The sequence below is a fragment of the Balaenoptera musculus genome, chromosome 20, assembly GCF_009873245.2.
Source record: "Balaenoptera musculus isolate JJ_BM4_2016_0621 chromosome 20, mBalMus1.pri.v3, whole genome shotgun sequence".
Classification (NCBI taxonomy): Eukaryota; Metazoa; Chordata; class Mammalia; order Artiodactyla; family Balaenopteridae; genus Balaenoptera; species Balaenoptera musculus.
Genome location: NC_045804.1, coordinates 2,298,665 through 2,315,641, shown reverse-complemented (window position 1 = coordinate 2,315,641; position 16,977 = coordinate 2,298,665). Strand labels below are relative to the sequence as shown.

The window sequence follows — 16,977 nt, the reverse complement described above, 5'->3', positions numbered from 1 at the left end:
CTACATGAGAATTGATCCAGTCTTTTTTGCTACTTCATCGAATTCCCTATTGGGAATGACTGATAGAAACATTAATAAAATCAAGAAAAGAAGTAATATACTTTTTGTTCCTGAACTTCATGGTAAGTTTTTATTACAGAATGAGTCTCACTACTGTGGCAGCCATTTACTAATATTCTTCTTTCTTCCAGTTTTGCAGCACGCTTTAGGAATGCTCTAGGTTGTGTAACCGTGGACTTTGAGCAGACATTCAGATGTTTCACTTTACAGCCGAAGTTAATGTTTTAATTCCATTAATTGATTCCACTGCATAATGCTGGGAATGTTTTTCTTCCTCTTGAAAGAACATTGTTGGGCTATGCATGATGAAATTTTTTGTTCATTGACAACATACTGGCAAAGAGGGTTTGTGGCTTTTCAAACCGCAATTAATGCTGCAATTATAGAAGTAACTGCCTATTTTAAATCTTCTGTATCCTTTGCCTCACTTGTAGTCTCTCCCTCCTCTTGCACCCTACCCCTACACTCTTAGGAGATGACGCTTTGCCTCTCATTCTCAGAGGAAATAGAACCTGTAGTGTAGGAACACTCCCGAACTTCCCAACACAAACCCTGACAAGCTATGGACGTACTCTCTACACCCACCCTTTTCCTCAGTTCAGAGGCTGGAAACATTATCCCTTCAACATTATCAGGAAAGTTGCACAACGGATTTTCCCTTCTGTGTCATCTTTCTTCAATTTCCCCCTTTCAACTAGATACTTCTCTTCAGTATTTAAAATTACCAGTTTCTTGCCTTATTATCAAAACCTTCTCTCATCCATGTTTCCTCCTCAAGCAAATGCTCTCCTTCCCTGTAACATCTCCACTTCTTGAAAGGGTTGCTTTCACTTAAGGCTCGACTCAGCTCATTATAATTTCTATTCCCACCATACCACCAAAGTGAATTTTTCTGAGGTCAGTAACAACTCTCATGTCAATCAACAAGTGACATTTTCCTTCCTTGTCTTACCTGATCTTTTAACTAAATATCAGCATTCACCTGGCTTTCTTTCACTTTTCTAGCCATTCCTTCTCAGTCTTCTTGCAATCTTATCCATCGTTACACTCCCACCTCTTTCAATCTGCAGTTCCACAAGGTTCTATCCAAGGCAGATTTCTCCACCCTATATACTTTCTCTACACAATGTCATCCATTTACATAAATTTAATTACAGTTTACATGCTGGTAACTCCAAGAACCCTGCTTCAACTTGTTTACCAACAAACTTTTCCTGTAAAGGACCAGATAGCAAATATTCTAGGCTCTGGGCGCCAGACGGTCTCTGTTGCAAATACTCAGCTCTGCTGTTGTAATGTGAAAGCAGACATAAACCAATGTGTGTGACTGGTTCCAATAAAACTTTATCTGCAAACACGGGTGGTGGACGAGGTTTGTTCTACTGTAGTCCTAAGTAGCTGACTGTTTACTTTGATGCCCCATAAGCAATTCAAACTAGTCTGTTCCAAACTGAATGTGGGTGTTTTTCTCTAAATGTGACTGAGTCTTTAAAATTTTTTTCTCTATCTCAGTGAATGCCAAAGCCATGCACTTAACTGGGGAATTATCAGAGATCACTTCCTCTGCTTCACCCATCACATCCCGTCTCTCATCCAGCCCTGTTAATTCTAAGCTCAAATCTACGTACTTCTCTTCAACTCTGCCACCAGCACTTGTCCAAGACATTAGCATCTCTTGCCTGAACTGTGAGAGTAGTTTATTCCTCCGGCCTCATCCATCTATCTATCTATCTATCTATCTATCTATCTATCTATCTATCTATCTATCATCTATCTATCATCTATCTATCTAACACACCATATTTAAATATTTTTTTAAACATTTTAAATTAATTTTTTATTGGAGTCTAGTTACTTTACAATGTTGTGTTACTTTCTGCTATACAGCAAAGTGAATCAGCTATACGTATACATATATCCCCTCTTTTTTGGATTTCCTTCCCATTTAGGTCACCACAGAGCACTGAGTAGAGCTCCCTGTGCTATACAGTAGGTTCTCGTTAGTTATCTATTTTATATATAGTAGTGGATATATTTCAATCCCAACCTCCCAATTTGTCCCACCTCTCCTTCCCCCCTTGGTAACCATAAGTTTGTTCTCTACGTCTGTGACTCTATTTCTGCTTTGCAAATAAGTTCATCTGTACCATTTTTCTAGACTCCACATGTAAGCAATATTATATGATATTTGTTTTTCTCTTTCTGACTTACTTCACTGTGTATGACTATCTCTAGGTCCATCCACATCTCTGCAAATGTCACCATTTCATTCCTTTTTATGAATCTCACCATATTTTTAAAAAGCTGATAGAAATATGTAAATGCTTCTATATGAAAATGGAAAGAAACAAAATATGGTTTTCTTGTGTATTTCTTCTATAGTTAACATAATGCATTTGTTTGTTAACATCCCAATTTAGGTCACAACAAATCATTCTGTGATGGAAGAGTTGACATCAGTCATTGGAATAAATATGAGGACACCCCCTTTCATTTCTAAGGAAGAAACTGTAAATGAATGGTTTATTTTTATGTGTGTAGTTTATTTCTCCCCTTTTGTATACATCATTAAACATTACAAAGGAATGAAAAAAATTTAAGACGACAGTGATGGGTCTCCCAGAGTCGGCCTTCTGGTAAGTTACCTGTGTATTATACATTAATACATTGGGAAACTCATTGGGTTATAAAGAAATGAGATGCATTCACGAGTTGTTTTTGCATGCGTTCAATTTAATGACCTCACTTGTTTAAGATTTTATTTCATTTTTTAAAAATTTATTTATTTATTTGTTTATTTTGGCTGCACCACGTGGCACGTGGGATCTTAGCTCCCTGACCAGGGATCGAACCTGTGCCCCCTGCAGTGGAGGCGTGGAGTCTTAACCACTGGACTACCATGGAAGTCCCTGTATTAGATTTTAATAGCAGTAGAAAGTAAGTAAGGATTGTGCTTATGCTTCCCTGAGTTGAAGAGAAAGAAAATGTGATGCGTGTATCAGTTAGCAGCAGAAAGTCTTCCTGATGCAGAACTGTCCAAGGTAGCAGGGTTTGCACTGGCTAGAGATTTTAAAAATTCAGTTAATATTGCATTAGTTACTGGGGACGCTGTTTGCGTAAATATGCTCTTTACCCCTCTTTCTCTTCAAAGACAAGAAATAGAGATTTTAAAAATAAGCAATATGCATAAAAAGTGTGGCTTTGACAATTTAACTTCCAAGAGAACCCCATTACCAGATGCAGGCATCCTAGGTATTAAGGTAAAACTGATATATTTCTTTCTTTTGTGTGTGTGTGTGTGTGTGTGTATATATATATATATATATATATATATATATATATATATATATATATATATATATATTTATTTATTTATTTATTTACTTACTTACTTATTTTTGGTTGCGTTGGGTCTTTGTTGCTGTGCACAGGCTTTCTCTAGTTGCGGCGAGCGGGGGCTACTCTTCGTTGTGGTGCGTGGGCTTCTCATTACGGTGGCTTCTCTTGTTGTAGAGCACAGGCTCTAGGTGCGTGGGCTCAGTAGTTGTGGCTCACGGGCTCTAGAGTGCAGGCTCAGTAGTTGTGGCGCACAGGCTTAGTTGCTCCACGGCATGTGGGATCTTCCTGGACCAGGGCTCGAACCCGTGTCCGCTGCGTTGGCAGGCGGATTCTTATCCACTGCACCACCAGGGAAGTCCCGTGATATATTTCTTATAAAATTCTTATACGTTTTACCTTCTTCCACATTCTTCCTGATCAGGCATAAATTTTGCTATAATATATTTAACCCAAAGAATGCAGTACTCCCAAAGAAACTTGAGAGTAATTTCTTGTATAAAACATTGTGAATAGATCATGAAAATTATTTATAATAATCCCTTTCCAGCTGTACATTTCTCTTATATGAAATTGTAGTACTTTCAGTTCTATGAACCTTAACAATTGAGAGAATTTGGTTTGAATATACATGAATTAAGATTAGCTCCTATTGGGGCTAATATTTTTTAAAAGAGGGTGGAATAGGGAAAAAAATGATAAAGCAAGGGTTAAAATCAAATTTTTTGCTCCATTTTTCCCTGTATTAGTTTTTAAGATAATTAACTGTTTCCCTAAAATCCTTGGAAGATGAACAAGTTTTAAACATTAGGTTTCAATCCACTGTAATTATTCTTATTGAAACTCCAGTTGTTCCATCTTTGGCCAAAGGGAGCTACTTCAGGTTGGTTTCTGAGTTTTTTTGTTTGTTTGTTTGGTTGGTTTATTTGTTTTATTTTGATAGGTTCCTTGCTATTTTGTGTGACAAGATGCCCCAGCTTCTTATAGTTGGAAAATATTTCAAGACCATTGTGTGAATGAAATATTCTTTGCTGTGAGACTGGTCATTGTTTCTAGGCTTCTCAGCAGACAGACAGAGACTAACTGTGTATTCTAAATTTTATATATAGAATAACACACACACATTAAAGATGTCTTATGAATTCATACTGACACAGTTCAAACATAGTACTATAGGGCTGTTACTTCACCTCCTCCATATTAGAAATGTGCATTAATTTTGTATCCTGCTACTTTACCAAATTCATTGATTAGTAGTTTTCTGGTGGCATCTTTAGGATTTTCTATGTATAGTATCATGTCATCTGCAAACAGTTAACCTTGGCTTTAAAGGCAATTATACGAGATGAAAATGTGCTACTTTTTGACTGTGTGTAGTTATTCCACAATTCCAAAGGGAATTTGTATTTTTTAGTATGAAGTATAAGATATATCACATTTCCAAACTTTTAACTATGCTTTTGTAAATTGGGTTTTAAAAACTTATGATATAGTCATTTTAATCTATCTACACCAAAGGGTAAATCAGCTTTTACAAACAGGTCAGACTTTTCCTATTAAGCCAATGGCCATACCTTCCCATATTGGACATTAGATTCTTTGCAGGATGGTATTTTCTGGTCACAGAGACACTATTTTCTTCGGGATAGAATTAGTGTCTTAGTTTCCTGTGGCCTGCTTCCTAAACCCAGGCTAGAAAATTACTGAAGGTCGGATTCACTATATAAAATAACATAGACTAAAAAAAAGTAGCTGCTGCTACAGTTACTGTTTCTAAAATTTACTAAAAATTAATATTTTCATGGAAACAAAATACCTTTTCTGCCCAAGATTTCAACCTCTTCTGTATCCCTTCTGTTTCTTTATCAGCAAAAAGCTCAGTCTCAGTTATGGATTTCAGGCCTCTCTCCTTCAGCCTACTGGTGTGGACAGGCTCTGGGAGACATTCCATTTTATTTCGGGATTCTTCTTTTGATACGTTTAATTTACTGCTTCATGTTTTCTGAATTCACAGTTTCATTAGGACTCATGTTTGCTCTGGTAAGTGATAATTTTCCCTCCAGGCCAAATATAATAATAAAAGTTCATTTTCATTAACATTTTGTCCTTAACACAAGGCATATGCAAGAAAATTGCCTTTGACAGCTTTATGACCTGACTCTCTCCTTGCCCTGCCCCATACATGACCCACCGTCTCTAATCTTGCTGTTAATCCTATTGTTTTCAGGTGGTTTGCATAGCTGGCTGTGCAGCTTGTCTTATGCTCCTCACATATGTGATTTCATTTCTCTTTCCCACGGGGAGAAAAAATAATGGTTTTTGGTCTCTTGGCTTTCTTATTTTAAGTATCTGGATGTGTACACAAATGCATACTTATATTAAATTTTCTTAAAGTTCCTTCCTAAAAATGCAAAGTTAAGTGTAAATACTTTACCTAGAAGAGAATGGAACTACTTCTTTTGCACTTCTGTTATTGTTGGACTGTGTTCATGGTTTCAGGTTTTTGTTCATTGTCTTTTTCCTATTTTCCATCTGTTCTTTGAGGTTTCTGTTTTACACTTCTGTTTCTTTGGAAAGAGGCAAAATATCTGTAGGAATCCTGACATGTCCTAGCTGAAAGACTAGATCGTTTGGATCAATTCCCTCATTTTTACAGAGTGGGAAAAACTTAAAAGGATTAGACCTGAGCCCAAGCTTCTCAACTCAGTGAGGTTTCCTCCTGAATAATTCTCTTTATTTAAAAAAAATCGTGATAGGTGGCCACATTGACTAATAACATAAGCAAACAAATAAACATGGAAACGTTTTATTAAGAAATAAATTATTTATTACTTTAGGCACAGTGTGCTGTATCCCCTTCTCCAAGCTTTGTTGACATCTTGAGCAGATTACCACAGCTTTCTGACCATTTCGGATGTTAAACTAGTCTCGTTTTGTTACTTAAGATTTGCTTTAAGCACTAAAAAAAGTCCAGTCAAGTCCAAAACGTAACTTTAATCTCATAAACAATGAAACTCTCTCTCTCCAGCTCCACTTCAGGCATGGCCTTAGTTTGAGCACGAACGGTGAGAAGGGGAGCAAGTTCTACCCTTTTACTCTTTCTTCTGGACTTTCCTTTCTCCTGTATGTTATGGGGACAGGTTGGAGGGATTAGGGTCAAGAGACCAAGGTCTTACTTCTTTAAGGCTAATAGAGTCACACTGGCTGGTCATTGTGGGTACTATTCGAAGGTTGGATTTAGTGTGGATAGAAATGTCACAGATACAACCCGTTGGAGAATTGAGTATGGCAGTAGACATCCTAAAGGCTATTAAGCTGCTTCTTACCTTCTAAGCCTCATCCCTGTATTCCCAATCGTATCATTTTGAGCCAATGTTATTGGCGGTTGTGATACAATGGTTAAATGTCACAAGGTAATGTCTCCTTCACCATTGGAATTAGTCCTTGACCTAATTGGGTTTTTTTTCCTCATACATCCCAATATAAAGGTAGAATTGTCAGTTTCACCCTTTAATTAATTTTGCTTTATATATTTTGAGACTGTGTTATTGGGTGTGTTTAAGTCTGGAAACTTTACATAGTGATCCTATTTATTCTAATAATGGCTTTATGACCAAAAGCCATTCAGCTGTGTCTAAATTATCTTTAATCTTTGGCTGATTTTAAAAACCTTGATTTTGTTTTCCAAAGTTCTATTTGGTTCTGTTTCAAATATGCCGACCTGTTCCTCACAGCCTTTTGTTACTAGCTTGTGTTCTTTAATTCCACATTTAATTTACTTATACATTTAATTGAAAATAATATTTGTTATTTGACAATTCTAATATCTAAAGTCTTCAAATAGTTTTAATCTGTTGTTTTTCCCCTTCCTGATTCACAGTTACTGTGGATTGTTACCTTATATGTTTGATAATTTTTTTTAAACATCTTTATTGGAGTATAATTGCTTTACTATGGTGTGTTAGTTTCTGCTTTATAACAAAGTGAATCAGTTATACATATACATATGTTCCCATATCTCTTCCCTTTTGCGTCTCCCTCCCTCCCACCCTCCCTATCCCACCCCTCTAGGTGGTCACAAAGCACCGAGCTGATCTCCCTGTGCTATGCGGCTGCTTCCCACTAGCTATCTATTTTACGTTTGGTAGTGTATATATGTTCATGCCACTCTCTCACTTTGTCACAGGTTACCCTTCCCCTCCCCTTGTCCTCAAGTCCATTCTCTAGTAGGTCTGTGTCTTTATTCCTGTCTTGCCCCTAGGTTCTTCATGACCTTTTTTTTTTTTTCTTAGATTCCATATATATGTGTTAGCATACGGTATTTGTTTTTCTCTTTCTGACTTACTTCACTCTGTATGACAGACTCTAGGTCCATCCACCTCACTACAAATAACTCAATTTCGTTTCTTTTTATGGCTGAGTAATATTCCATTGTATATATGTGCCACATCTTTATCCATTCATCTGTTGATGGACACTTAGGTTGCTTCCATGTCCTGGCTATTTCAGAGCTGCAATGAACATTTTGGTACATGACTCTTTTTGAATTATGGTTTTCTCAGGGTATATGCCCAGTACTGGGATTGCTGGGTTGTATGGTAGCTCTATTTTTAGTTTTTTAAGGAACCTCCATACTGTTCTCCATAGTGGCTGTATCAATTTACATTCCCACCAACAGTGCAAGAGGGTTCCCTTTTCTCCACACCCTCTCCAGCATTTATTGTTTGTAGATTTTTTGATGATGGCCATTCTGACTGGTGTGAGATGATGTCTCATTGTAGTTTTGATTTGCATTTCTCTAATGATTAATGATGTTGAGCATTCTTTCACGTGTTTGTGGTGTTTGTATATTGAATGTGTGTTCTTCCTATTTTGTCAATATATGCAAAGACGTTCCATATGTCGTCATTTTTTACTGACCATTAACAAATGCTAAAGTTATACAGTTGTTTGATTGGGACAGATATTCATTAAAATGTAAAACTCTGGCTAACACAACAGACAAACTCCTTGCTGTTCATGATTGTGTGATTTCCATTATTCTATCTTCCAGATCATTTATTCTTTCTCTGTGTCATTTAGTTGGCTATTCATTGCTTCTAGATTGCTTTTTGTCTCAGAAATTGAATTATCTATTTTTTGATTGCGTCATCCTTATAGTTTCTAGTTCCTGGTTACAGAGGTTTCTGTTTCTATAGAGAATCTTTCTTAATCCAGTTAGCATTTTTATTACCACCTTCTCGAACCCAGCGTCTGGCAGACTGGGGAGCTCCGTTTCATCATGTGTTCTTTCAGGCGACTTCTCTTGCTCTTTTGATTGGGAGTAGTTCCTCTGCCTTCCTGTGTCTCTATGAATTTAGGGGAGCCCCTGGCCTGTTGGGGTCCTGAAGGGCTGTTTCGCCGTGGGAGCGTCCCTGTGTAGGCCGCGTGCCCGGCGCCTCTGGTGCGAGGGCTGTTTTCGCTCTGGACACGAGCCGCGTCTTCCTGGGGTGTCCGGGCCTCTGCCACCTTCGCGGGGGCTGTGCTTGGAGTCAGGGGCTCCGCCGGTGCAGGACGTGAGGCGGGACCTCCTCTGCTCGGCGGCTCTTGCCCCGCTGCCCGGGGAGGGGTCTGTCCGCGGCCGCGGCGGCTGCAGGCCTGAGGGTGGGCTCAGGCGGGCCCCGCTCCCCTTCGGCGCGCCCCCTGCCCCGGAGCCGGGCCCGCCGCGGCAGGTGAGGCTCCCGCGCTCGCGGAGGGCTGGTGGGCGGCGGCGCTGCTCGGAGGCGGCCCGGGGCTGCGTCCTCCCCCCGCACCCCGCACCCCGCACCCCGCACCCCGGTCCGGGGCCAGGCTGGGCCGTGGAGCGGCTGGGCCCGGGGCGTCCCTGGGCTGCGGCTGCCGGGTCCGCGCCTCTTCTCCCGGGTCCGCGCCTGCCCGCCGGAGTGCGCGCTGCTGCGCCGCCCGGGCGCCCGGCTGGCTGTGCGCCGGCAGCCGCGGGGCGGTCCGAGGGCCCGGCTGGCCGAGCTGGGGTGAGGAGCGCCGGGGGCCGCGGGAGTGAGGGCGGCGGGGAGGCGGCGGCTGCCGGCGCGAAGCCCCCTCGGCCCCGGTGTGCGCAGGCCCGCGCGGCGCTCCTCGGGAGCGGAGCCAGGCGTCCCCGCGCCTCCGTCCGTGCCTGCGGTTCCCCCAGCAGCCGAGGGGCCTGTCTCCTCTGCGGAGGACCCCCGCCTGGGGCTTGCCCCGCCCGCCCCCCCGGGCCACGGGCCCCGGTGCGAAGCTTCTCCGCATACCTCGCCCTCCGGGGCGGAGGTGCCGACCCTACGCCTGTCCTCGGTCCCGCTCCGCTGTGTGGACGTCCTCCCTGCAGCTCTGGTTGTACGCGAGTTCCTCTTCCGGTTTCCAGGTGGTTTTGCGTGAGAGTCGCTCCCCAGGTAGATGCGTTTGTGATGCGTTTGTGCGGCGGGGGAGCTCCGCATGCTCATGCTCTGCCGCTGTGAACTCACGTTTTCTTCACGAGTCTGGCTAGAGAGTTCTCAAGTTCATCTGTCTGTTCTAAGAACCAGCTCTTACTCTCACTGAGCTTTTTCTATTTTTAGCAGTCTCTGTTTCATTTATGTCTACTCTGATCTTTATCATTTGTCTCCTTCTACTAATTTTGGGTTTTGTTTGTGCTTTCTGTAGCTCCTTTTGGTGTATGACTAAGTTTTTTATTTGAGAGTTTTCTTGTTCCCTTAGGTAAGCTTGTATCCCTATCACCTTACCTCCTAGAACTGGTTTTGCTGTGTCCCATAGATTTTGGATCGTTGTGTTTTTGTTTTCGTTGTTTTGATTTTCTCCAGGTATTTTTTCATCTTGTCTTCGATTTCTTCAGTGACCCATTGGTTATTTACTAGCATTTTGTTTAGCCTCCACGTGTTTGTGCTTTTTGCAATTTTTTTCTTATAGCTGATTTCTAGTCTCATAGAGTTGTGGCTGGAAAAGATGCTTGATAACGATTTTCTTAAATTTACCAAGGCTTAGTTTTTTGGCCTGACATGAGCTCTATTCTGAGAATGTTCCATGTGCACTTGAAAAGAATGTATTCTGCTGCTTTAGGATGGAATTTTTTTACACATATCTATTAAGTCCATCTGGTCTAATATGTCATTTAAAACCAGTGTTTCCTTATTGATTTTCTGCCTGGATGATCTGTCCATTGATATAAGTGTGACATTAAATTCCCCTACTATTATTTTTATTTATTTTTTAATTAATTAATTTATTTATTTATTTTTGGCTGTGTTGGGTCTTCATTGCTGCGCGCAGGCTCTCCCTAGTTGCAGCGAGCGGGCTTTCCCTAGTTGCAGCGAGCGTGGTCTACTCTTCGTTGCGGTGTGTGGGCTTCTCATTGCAGTGGCTTCTCTTGTTGCGGAGCACGGGCTAGGCACATGGGCTTCAGTAGTTGTAGCACTTGGGCTCAATAGTTGTGGCTCGCGGGCTCTAGAACTCAAGCTCAGTAGTTGTGGTGCACGGGCTTAGTTGCTCCGCGGCATGTGGGATCTTCCCGGACCAGGGCTCGAACCCGTGTCCCCTGCATTGGCAGACGGAGTCTTAACCACTGTGCCACCAGGGAAGTCTCCCCCCCCCCCCAACTATTATTGTATCACTGTCAATTTCTCCTTTTATGTCTGTTAATATTTACTTTATGTATTGAGGTGCTCCTATGTTGGGTGCATATATATTTACAATTGTTATATCTTCTTATTGGATCAGTCGTTTATCATGATGTAATGTCCTTCTTTGTCTCCTATTACAGTCTTTGTTTTAAAGTCTATTTTGTCTGATATAAGTAGTACTACCCCAGCTTCCTTTTCATTTCCATTTGCATGGAATACCTTTTTCCATCCTCTTACTTACGGTCTGTGTGTGTCTTTAGATCTGAAGTGAGTCTCTTGTAGGCAGCACATATATGGGTTGGTTTGAATAAATGTCTCCGTGTGAGAAGTATTTTATAAGATTTGTATCAAATTTATAAGAAAATGATAAAATCTTCTATGGCAGAAGGCATATATTACCCATGGAGTTTGAGTCCCATAACGACGCTAATTCTATTTTTTTCTTTGCCTTTAGCCATACCTTCAGAGTATCAGTTTCCTTTTTGTTATAAGGTGTCTGGAAATGAAGTATGGAAAAGAAACAATGAGGAAAGATCCAGTTTTCAGGCTGGGAGAACATTAACATCTGAATATAATTTAAATATTTAATGTTTACAGCAGTACATTTAACATCATTTTATTAGGATGGATTTACTATCCACCTCTTGGCTAAGCCCACTGGACAGTGTTATTCTGAAAAAACAAAACAAAAATAAAAACAAAAAAGTGAGGGTTACACTGAATGCAGTGATACATAGTTTCTAAGTCTTGGATCTTAACTGGTTTTAGGCAAGTTGCGTATTTATCTTGTGAACTGTATATGCAGTGGTTAAGCATCAAAGCTTGTTTTTCTCCTGCTTGTGGCAAGTATGGGTCTCTGAGTAGAAGACACAATAATGAAAAATGAGTTTGTTGTGAAATGTTTTGAAAAGGCAAGAGAAGCCAGTTATGGTGATCATTTATGATGTAGTGTGATGATGATCTGGATGGAAACAGACTAAAAAGACTGGTAAGTCTGTATTTGAGAGAATTTAGAGAGCTGGTTGACCAATGGGATAAAAGGTTTTAAAGAGAATAAATGGTCAAAGAGTATTTCATGGGACTTGGCTACTTGAGTGGGTTATTACTGTCAAGGGGAATCTTGTAGGCAATAAATTAATCATTTGTATTCTCTTAAAACAAAGAATAATGATGTAATAATTGAAGCAACATTCTCTTGGTAGTTGCTGTACAGACAGAATTTCATTTTAATGTTATTTGATTTTCTCTGTAGAATCTCTCCAAGAAGAAGCGAAAATTATCCAAATCCAGAAGAGCCAGAAGAAGATGAAGATGTGCAAACTGAACGAGTGAAAACTGCAAATGGACTCACTACTTCCAGCTTGCATGAGGTGAAAACAAGTGACTCAACCCCTGATGAAGTAATGGGATAGTTAGCTTGTCCTGTAGAGTGGATAAACTGTTGGTTTTTAGTGTGAAAACTTGCTTTTGTTTCTGTAATACTTCCATGTGTAGGTCATATTCAAATCATTATCTTTTGGAGTACTTATCCTGTCATCACTCTTTTAATTTTCTCTTCTTCCATTACTTTGTGGGTTTTAATCCTCATTCATCAGTACAATTCAAGAATTCTGATTTTTTTAAATCAACTTTTAACAAAATCCCACATCTTTTTCAAGAGTTTCAATTTCATTTTGCAATATATTGAAATTGTAATGTCAACAACTCTAAATAGTATATGAAAAAGAACAAGTGAATTTACACTGTATGAAAATCAATAAGAAATGGGCTAGACATGGAATTAATGCAAAAGGAAAGGTTAGCATAACAAAAAGGGAATATATTTGATTAGGAATTACTTTTAGAAGGAGTTGACAAAGAAGTTCTCGTTCGTAAACATACACTTGGGTTTTTATTTGAAAAAAGAGGCTGAATTACTATTAGCACAAAATCTGGTTAAATTCATAGCCTAGGAAATGAAAGGTAAAACATGAGTGCACAAAATATGTGACATTTAACAGGAAAATCATGCTTTCTCATGTTTTTCAGAAACCAGTAATAATGGCAAGCTGTTTACACAAGGAATATAAAGAGAAAAAGAAAAGTTGCTTTTCAACAAGAAAGAAGAAAAGAGCCGTTTGGAATGTTTCCTTCTGTGTTGACAAAGGTTTAGATAACGCTTCCTCTATTAGAATGTTCTTTATTCTCTTTATTTAGGACTATGAAGGAAATAATTTTCCATTCTTTGAGTCTGTTCATATATCTTGGTTAACATGTGATTAGAAAACCACTTGACATGTCAGCAGAGAAACGTTTTTACTTCCAAATCCTGTCTCAAATCAAATGGCAAGAAAACCAACCGATTTTGGATCCAGAAGACCAAATTCTTCTGGTGTAAATCCAAAGTCTTTCCATTAATGTTGTAATATAGAAAATGACGAAGGTGCAGTTTGAAATGTTATTTTGTTTCAAAATGTTCCTGAGCTAAGTGATTTTAGGTTAGTTGACCTCTACAGTACAAATAGTGATGGGGAACCTTTCCCCACGTGAAGCGTTGGGCTTGCTGGCACACAGTGGAGCTGGGAAAAGTACATCTATTGAAATGATAACTGGAGACACAAAGCCAACCGCGGGAGTGGTACGTGGCATGGGAGGGGGCCAAGCTCATGGCCAGGGGAGATGTCCTCTTAGATATCAGTGTTCCTATCAGTCAATCAAATGATTTTCTTTTACTGAAGTATAGTTGATGTACAATGTTGTGCCGGTCTCTGCTGTACAGCAGTGACTCAGTTTTACACATACAGGCGTTCTTTTTTAAATATTCTTCTCCATTATGGTTTGTCCCAGGAGATTGGATATAGTTCCCTGTGCTCTACAGTAGGACCTTGTTGTTTATCCATCCTAAATGTAATAGTTTGCATCTACCAACCCCAAACTCCCAGCCCACCCCGCTCCATGCCCCGCTCCCCCTTGGCAGCTACATGTCTGTTCTCTATGTCTATGAGTCTGTTTCTATTTTGTAGATAAGTTCATTTGTAGCCTTTTTGTAGATTCCACATATAAGCAGTATCATATGATATTTGTCTTTCTCTGTCTGACTGCACTCAGTATGAGAATCTCTAGGTCCATCCATGTTGCTGCAGATAGCATTATTTCGTTCTTTTTATGGCTGAGTAATATTCCTTTGTATAAATATACCACACCTTCTTTATCCCTTCATCTGTCAATGGACATTTAGGCTGCTTCCATGACCTGGCTATTGTAAATAGTGCTGCAGTGAACACTGGGATACATGTATCTTTTTGAATTAGAGTCTTCTCCAGATATACGCCCAGGAGTGGGATTGCTGGATCATATGGGAGTTCTATTTTTAGTTTTCTGAGGAACCTCCGAACTGTTTTCCACAGTGGCTGCACCAACTTGCATCCCCACAAACAGTGCGGGAGGGTTCCCTTTTCTCCACACCCTCTCCAGCATCAAATGATTTTTTTTTTTAAATAAGAAGAATAAACAGATGAAAGAATTTATAAAATATCTCTTGCATGCTCAAAAAAGATTGCAGCCGAATGGCCATTTTTATCTCCTTTAGAAGGAGGAGGAGGATTGGAGTGAAAGCCAGATGTGAATCTGGCATTCAGTGTTCGATGTAGGTGGTTTTCAATGGCAGCAGAACACCTCGGAAGCAACAGGAAGATGATGTCGTCAGGTGTTTGGGGTGCTGTCCCCAGGAGAACTCCTTGTGGCCCCACCTTACGGTCAAAGAACACCAGGAGTTGTATTCGGCAGTGAAAGGACTGGGCGAGAGGATGCTGCTCTTAGTATTTCAAGGCGCAGAGCGGAGCCTCCTTCACGCTATTTGTAGCTGGAGGAAGGGAGGATATAGCACTCGCTCGTTAAATGTGGAAAGGAGCTGATGAACAGTGTCTTTATTTTTCATGCAAATAAAGTGGTTGAAAATCTGAATAAGAACCAAATCATAAGATTTATTATTTGGGACAATGTGAATGGGGCTTAGTGTACTCGTTTCAGATTGAAAATGCTAGGGTTACGTACAGTGTTTTAGGTAGGGACGTATCAGTGTTTCCTGCAGGTTGGTGGACGCACTGAAGCGGCAGGGCTAGCTGAAGCTCCCCGCAAGGCTTTCCGAGGGAGTGAAGAGACAGGTGGGGCGGGGCTCGGGGTCCTCTCCACACCCCCAGGACGGTGCCAGACGCGGTTCCTCTCGTTGCAGCTGTGCTTCGCGCTGAGCGTCCTGGGGAGCCCAGCGGTGGTGCTTCAGGACGAGCCATCCACAGGGAAGGACCCCGAGGGGCCGCTGCACGTGTGGTGAAGTGTCCAAGTCAATAGCGTAAGTCTACAGTGATGGCTCCTTTAGTTTTTACTCTTGCCCCGTTAACCTCTGAGGCCCACACCCTCTATTACTCGATTCAGTGAAAGTTGATACTGTATTCAGAATTCCTCAGGGGAGGAAAAGTAGACATTTCAAGAATCACACGGACTCTTGAATGTATTCGATTGAATTTTCTTTCTCTTGCTGCGCTTCCCCCTGCCTCTTTCTTCTTCTGCTTTACTTTTCAGTTATTGAAAATCCTACAATGTGGTGTTTCTCTGTACTTCAACTTTTTTTTTTAACAAACACTATTTTACTCAATTTTCAGGCATCTACTTTTCATTCCGTGAAGCCTATTGATGATGAAGTTGACACAGGAGTTAGATGGAAACTCCTCCTGCAGGAAGAGCCTTAAGACCCTGAATCTCCTAATACTAGATTTTAGGTCTTACTACATTCTTAGTTCCCATAATTCTAGAAAAATCTTTCGTTATTACTGCAATGAACAAAACATTCAGTTGTTTAAACATCCCATAGTGATTAAGGTTTTAAGTGGTTTTTTAAATTTTAGAATGGAGGGAAGAGGCAAAGATAGGAAAAGGTAGCAGACAAAATTAACATAACTAGACATTATATTAATCACTAATATAGGCCTATTTTGTGCTTAACATTCATTCAAAAATCGCATAATGTTAGACAAGTTTTTTTGTTATCATCAGTAAGACTGACCGCCGAGCACATTTTACAAATAAAACACTGTAGGCTTTTTTAAACCTCAACTTTAAGTATGTCATCTTTTTAAAGCATGATTTGCTTAAAGACCAACTTAATGTGACATGGACTGTCACAGAATATCGAATGAGCGGATAGATGAAATTACACAGTGTAACCTTTAGATACAATTATTCTGTATTCTGATGGTAAAACAAATCTTTGCTAATTTCAGGATATATAGAAATTATGTGGATGAAGATAGCAGTAATCTGTAGTAAAACACCACAGTAAATATTTTGGCTGACCTATATTCAACGTGCTTTTTGTGAGTACTTTTTCAAAGTTGACATCAGTGAGCACAGTAGTTTTTTACACTTTTTCACTTAATAGTTCATGAACATTTCCCTTGTCATTACAGCCCTTTGGTGTTCTGTAGCGGCTCCATGGCATTCCTCTGATGTACTACTGTGGCTTTTGCTTCACCTTTTTACTGTTGCCTGACACTTGGTTACATGCACATTTATCTCTTATAAACAAAGCGGTGATGAGCCTCTCCGATGTCTTCTTTGTTATAGTCTTAGGGTAAGTAGCTCGGATATCAACTATTGGCTCGCTGCTCTATGAAGTTTTGCTAACTTTGTTCTCTGACCCATAGAAAAATTCAGTGTCCATCCGAAGCTTCTCAATCCCCCCAGGAACTTTTCATCTCAGGCTCGTTCTTGACTCTGACTTTGCTCATCAGCTGAACTCTGTTATCTGCTCTGTGGTCAGTTCCTTTACCTCCACCTTGGCATTGATTTAAAGGTAAGACTTGGCCCCTTACCTTGATTCTTACAAATGACTCTTTCCACAGGCATCAGGGAGAGGGTTTGTTTCATAGTTGTGATGGATTATCACCGTCAGTCAAAAAGAGGAGCTCAGTGAAAA

At 40.4% G+C, this 16,977-nt stretch overlaps 1 protein-coding gene across 1 annotated transcript; it reads left to right on the top strand.

Annotated features, from left to right (window-relative positions):
* The first annotated feature begins 9,436 nt into the window (after positions 1-9,436).
* On the top strand, positions 9,437-16,603 carry LOC118886251 (ATP-binding cassette sub-family A member 10-like). The gene is made up of 6 exons (XM_036835691.1): positions 9,437-9,775; positions 11,482-11,573; positions 12,280-12,397; positions 13,056-13,173; positions 15,238-15,354; positions 16,469-16,603. The coding sequence occupies exons 2-5, from the start codon at positions 11,530-11,532 to the stop codon at positions 15,351-15,353; spliced, it is 396 nt and encodes a 131-aa protein (XP_036691586.1). The 5' UTR covers positions 9,437-9,775; positions 11,482-11,529; the 3' UTR covers position 15,354; positions 16,469-16,603.
* Positions 16,604-16,977: the final 374 nt, after the last annotated feature.

Coding starts and splice junctions, on each gene's coding strand:
- LOC118886251 (XM_036835691.1), top strand. CDS start 11,530: ATGAAGTATGGAAAAGAAACAATGAGGAAAGATCCAGTTTTCAG. Junction 11,574..12,279: donor AGGAAAGATCCAGTTTTCAG/GCTGGGAGAACA, acceptor TTTTCTCTGTAG/AATCTCTCCAAGAAGAAGCG. Junction 13,174..15,237: donor TTCCTTCTGTGTTGACAAAG/GTTTAGATAACG, acceptor CTCTCGTTGCAG/CTGTGCTTCGCGCTGAGCGT.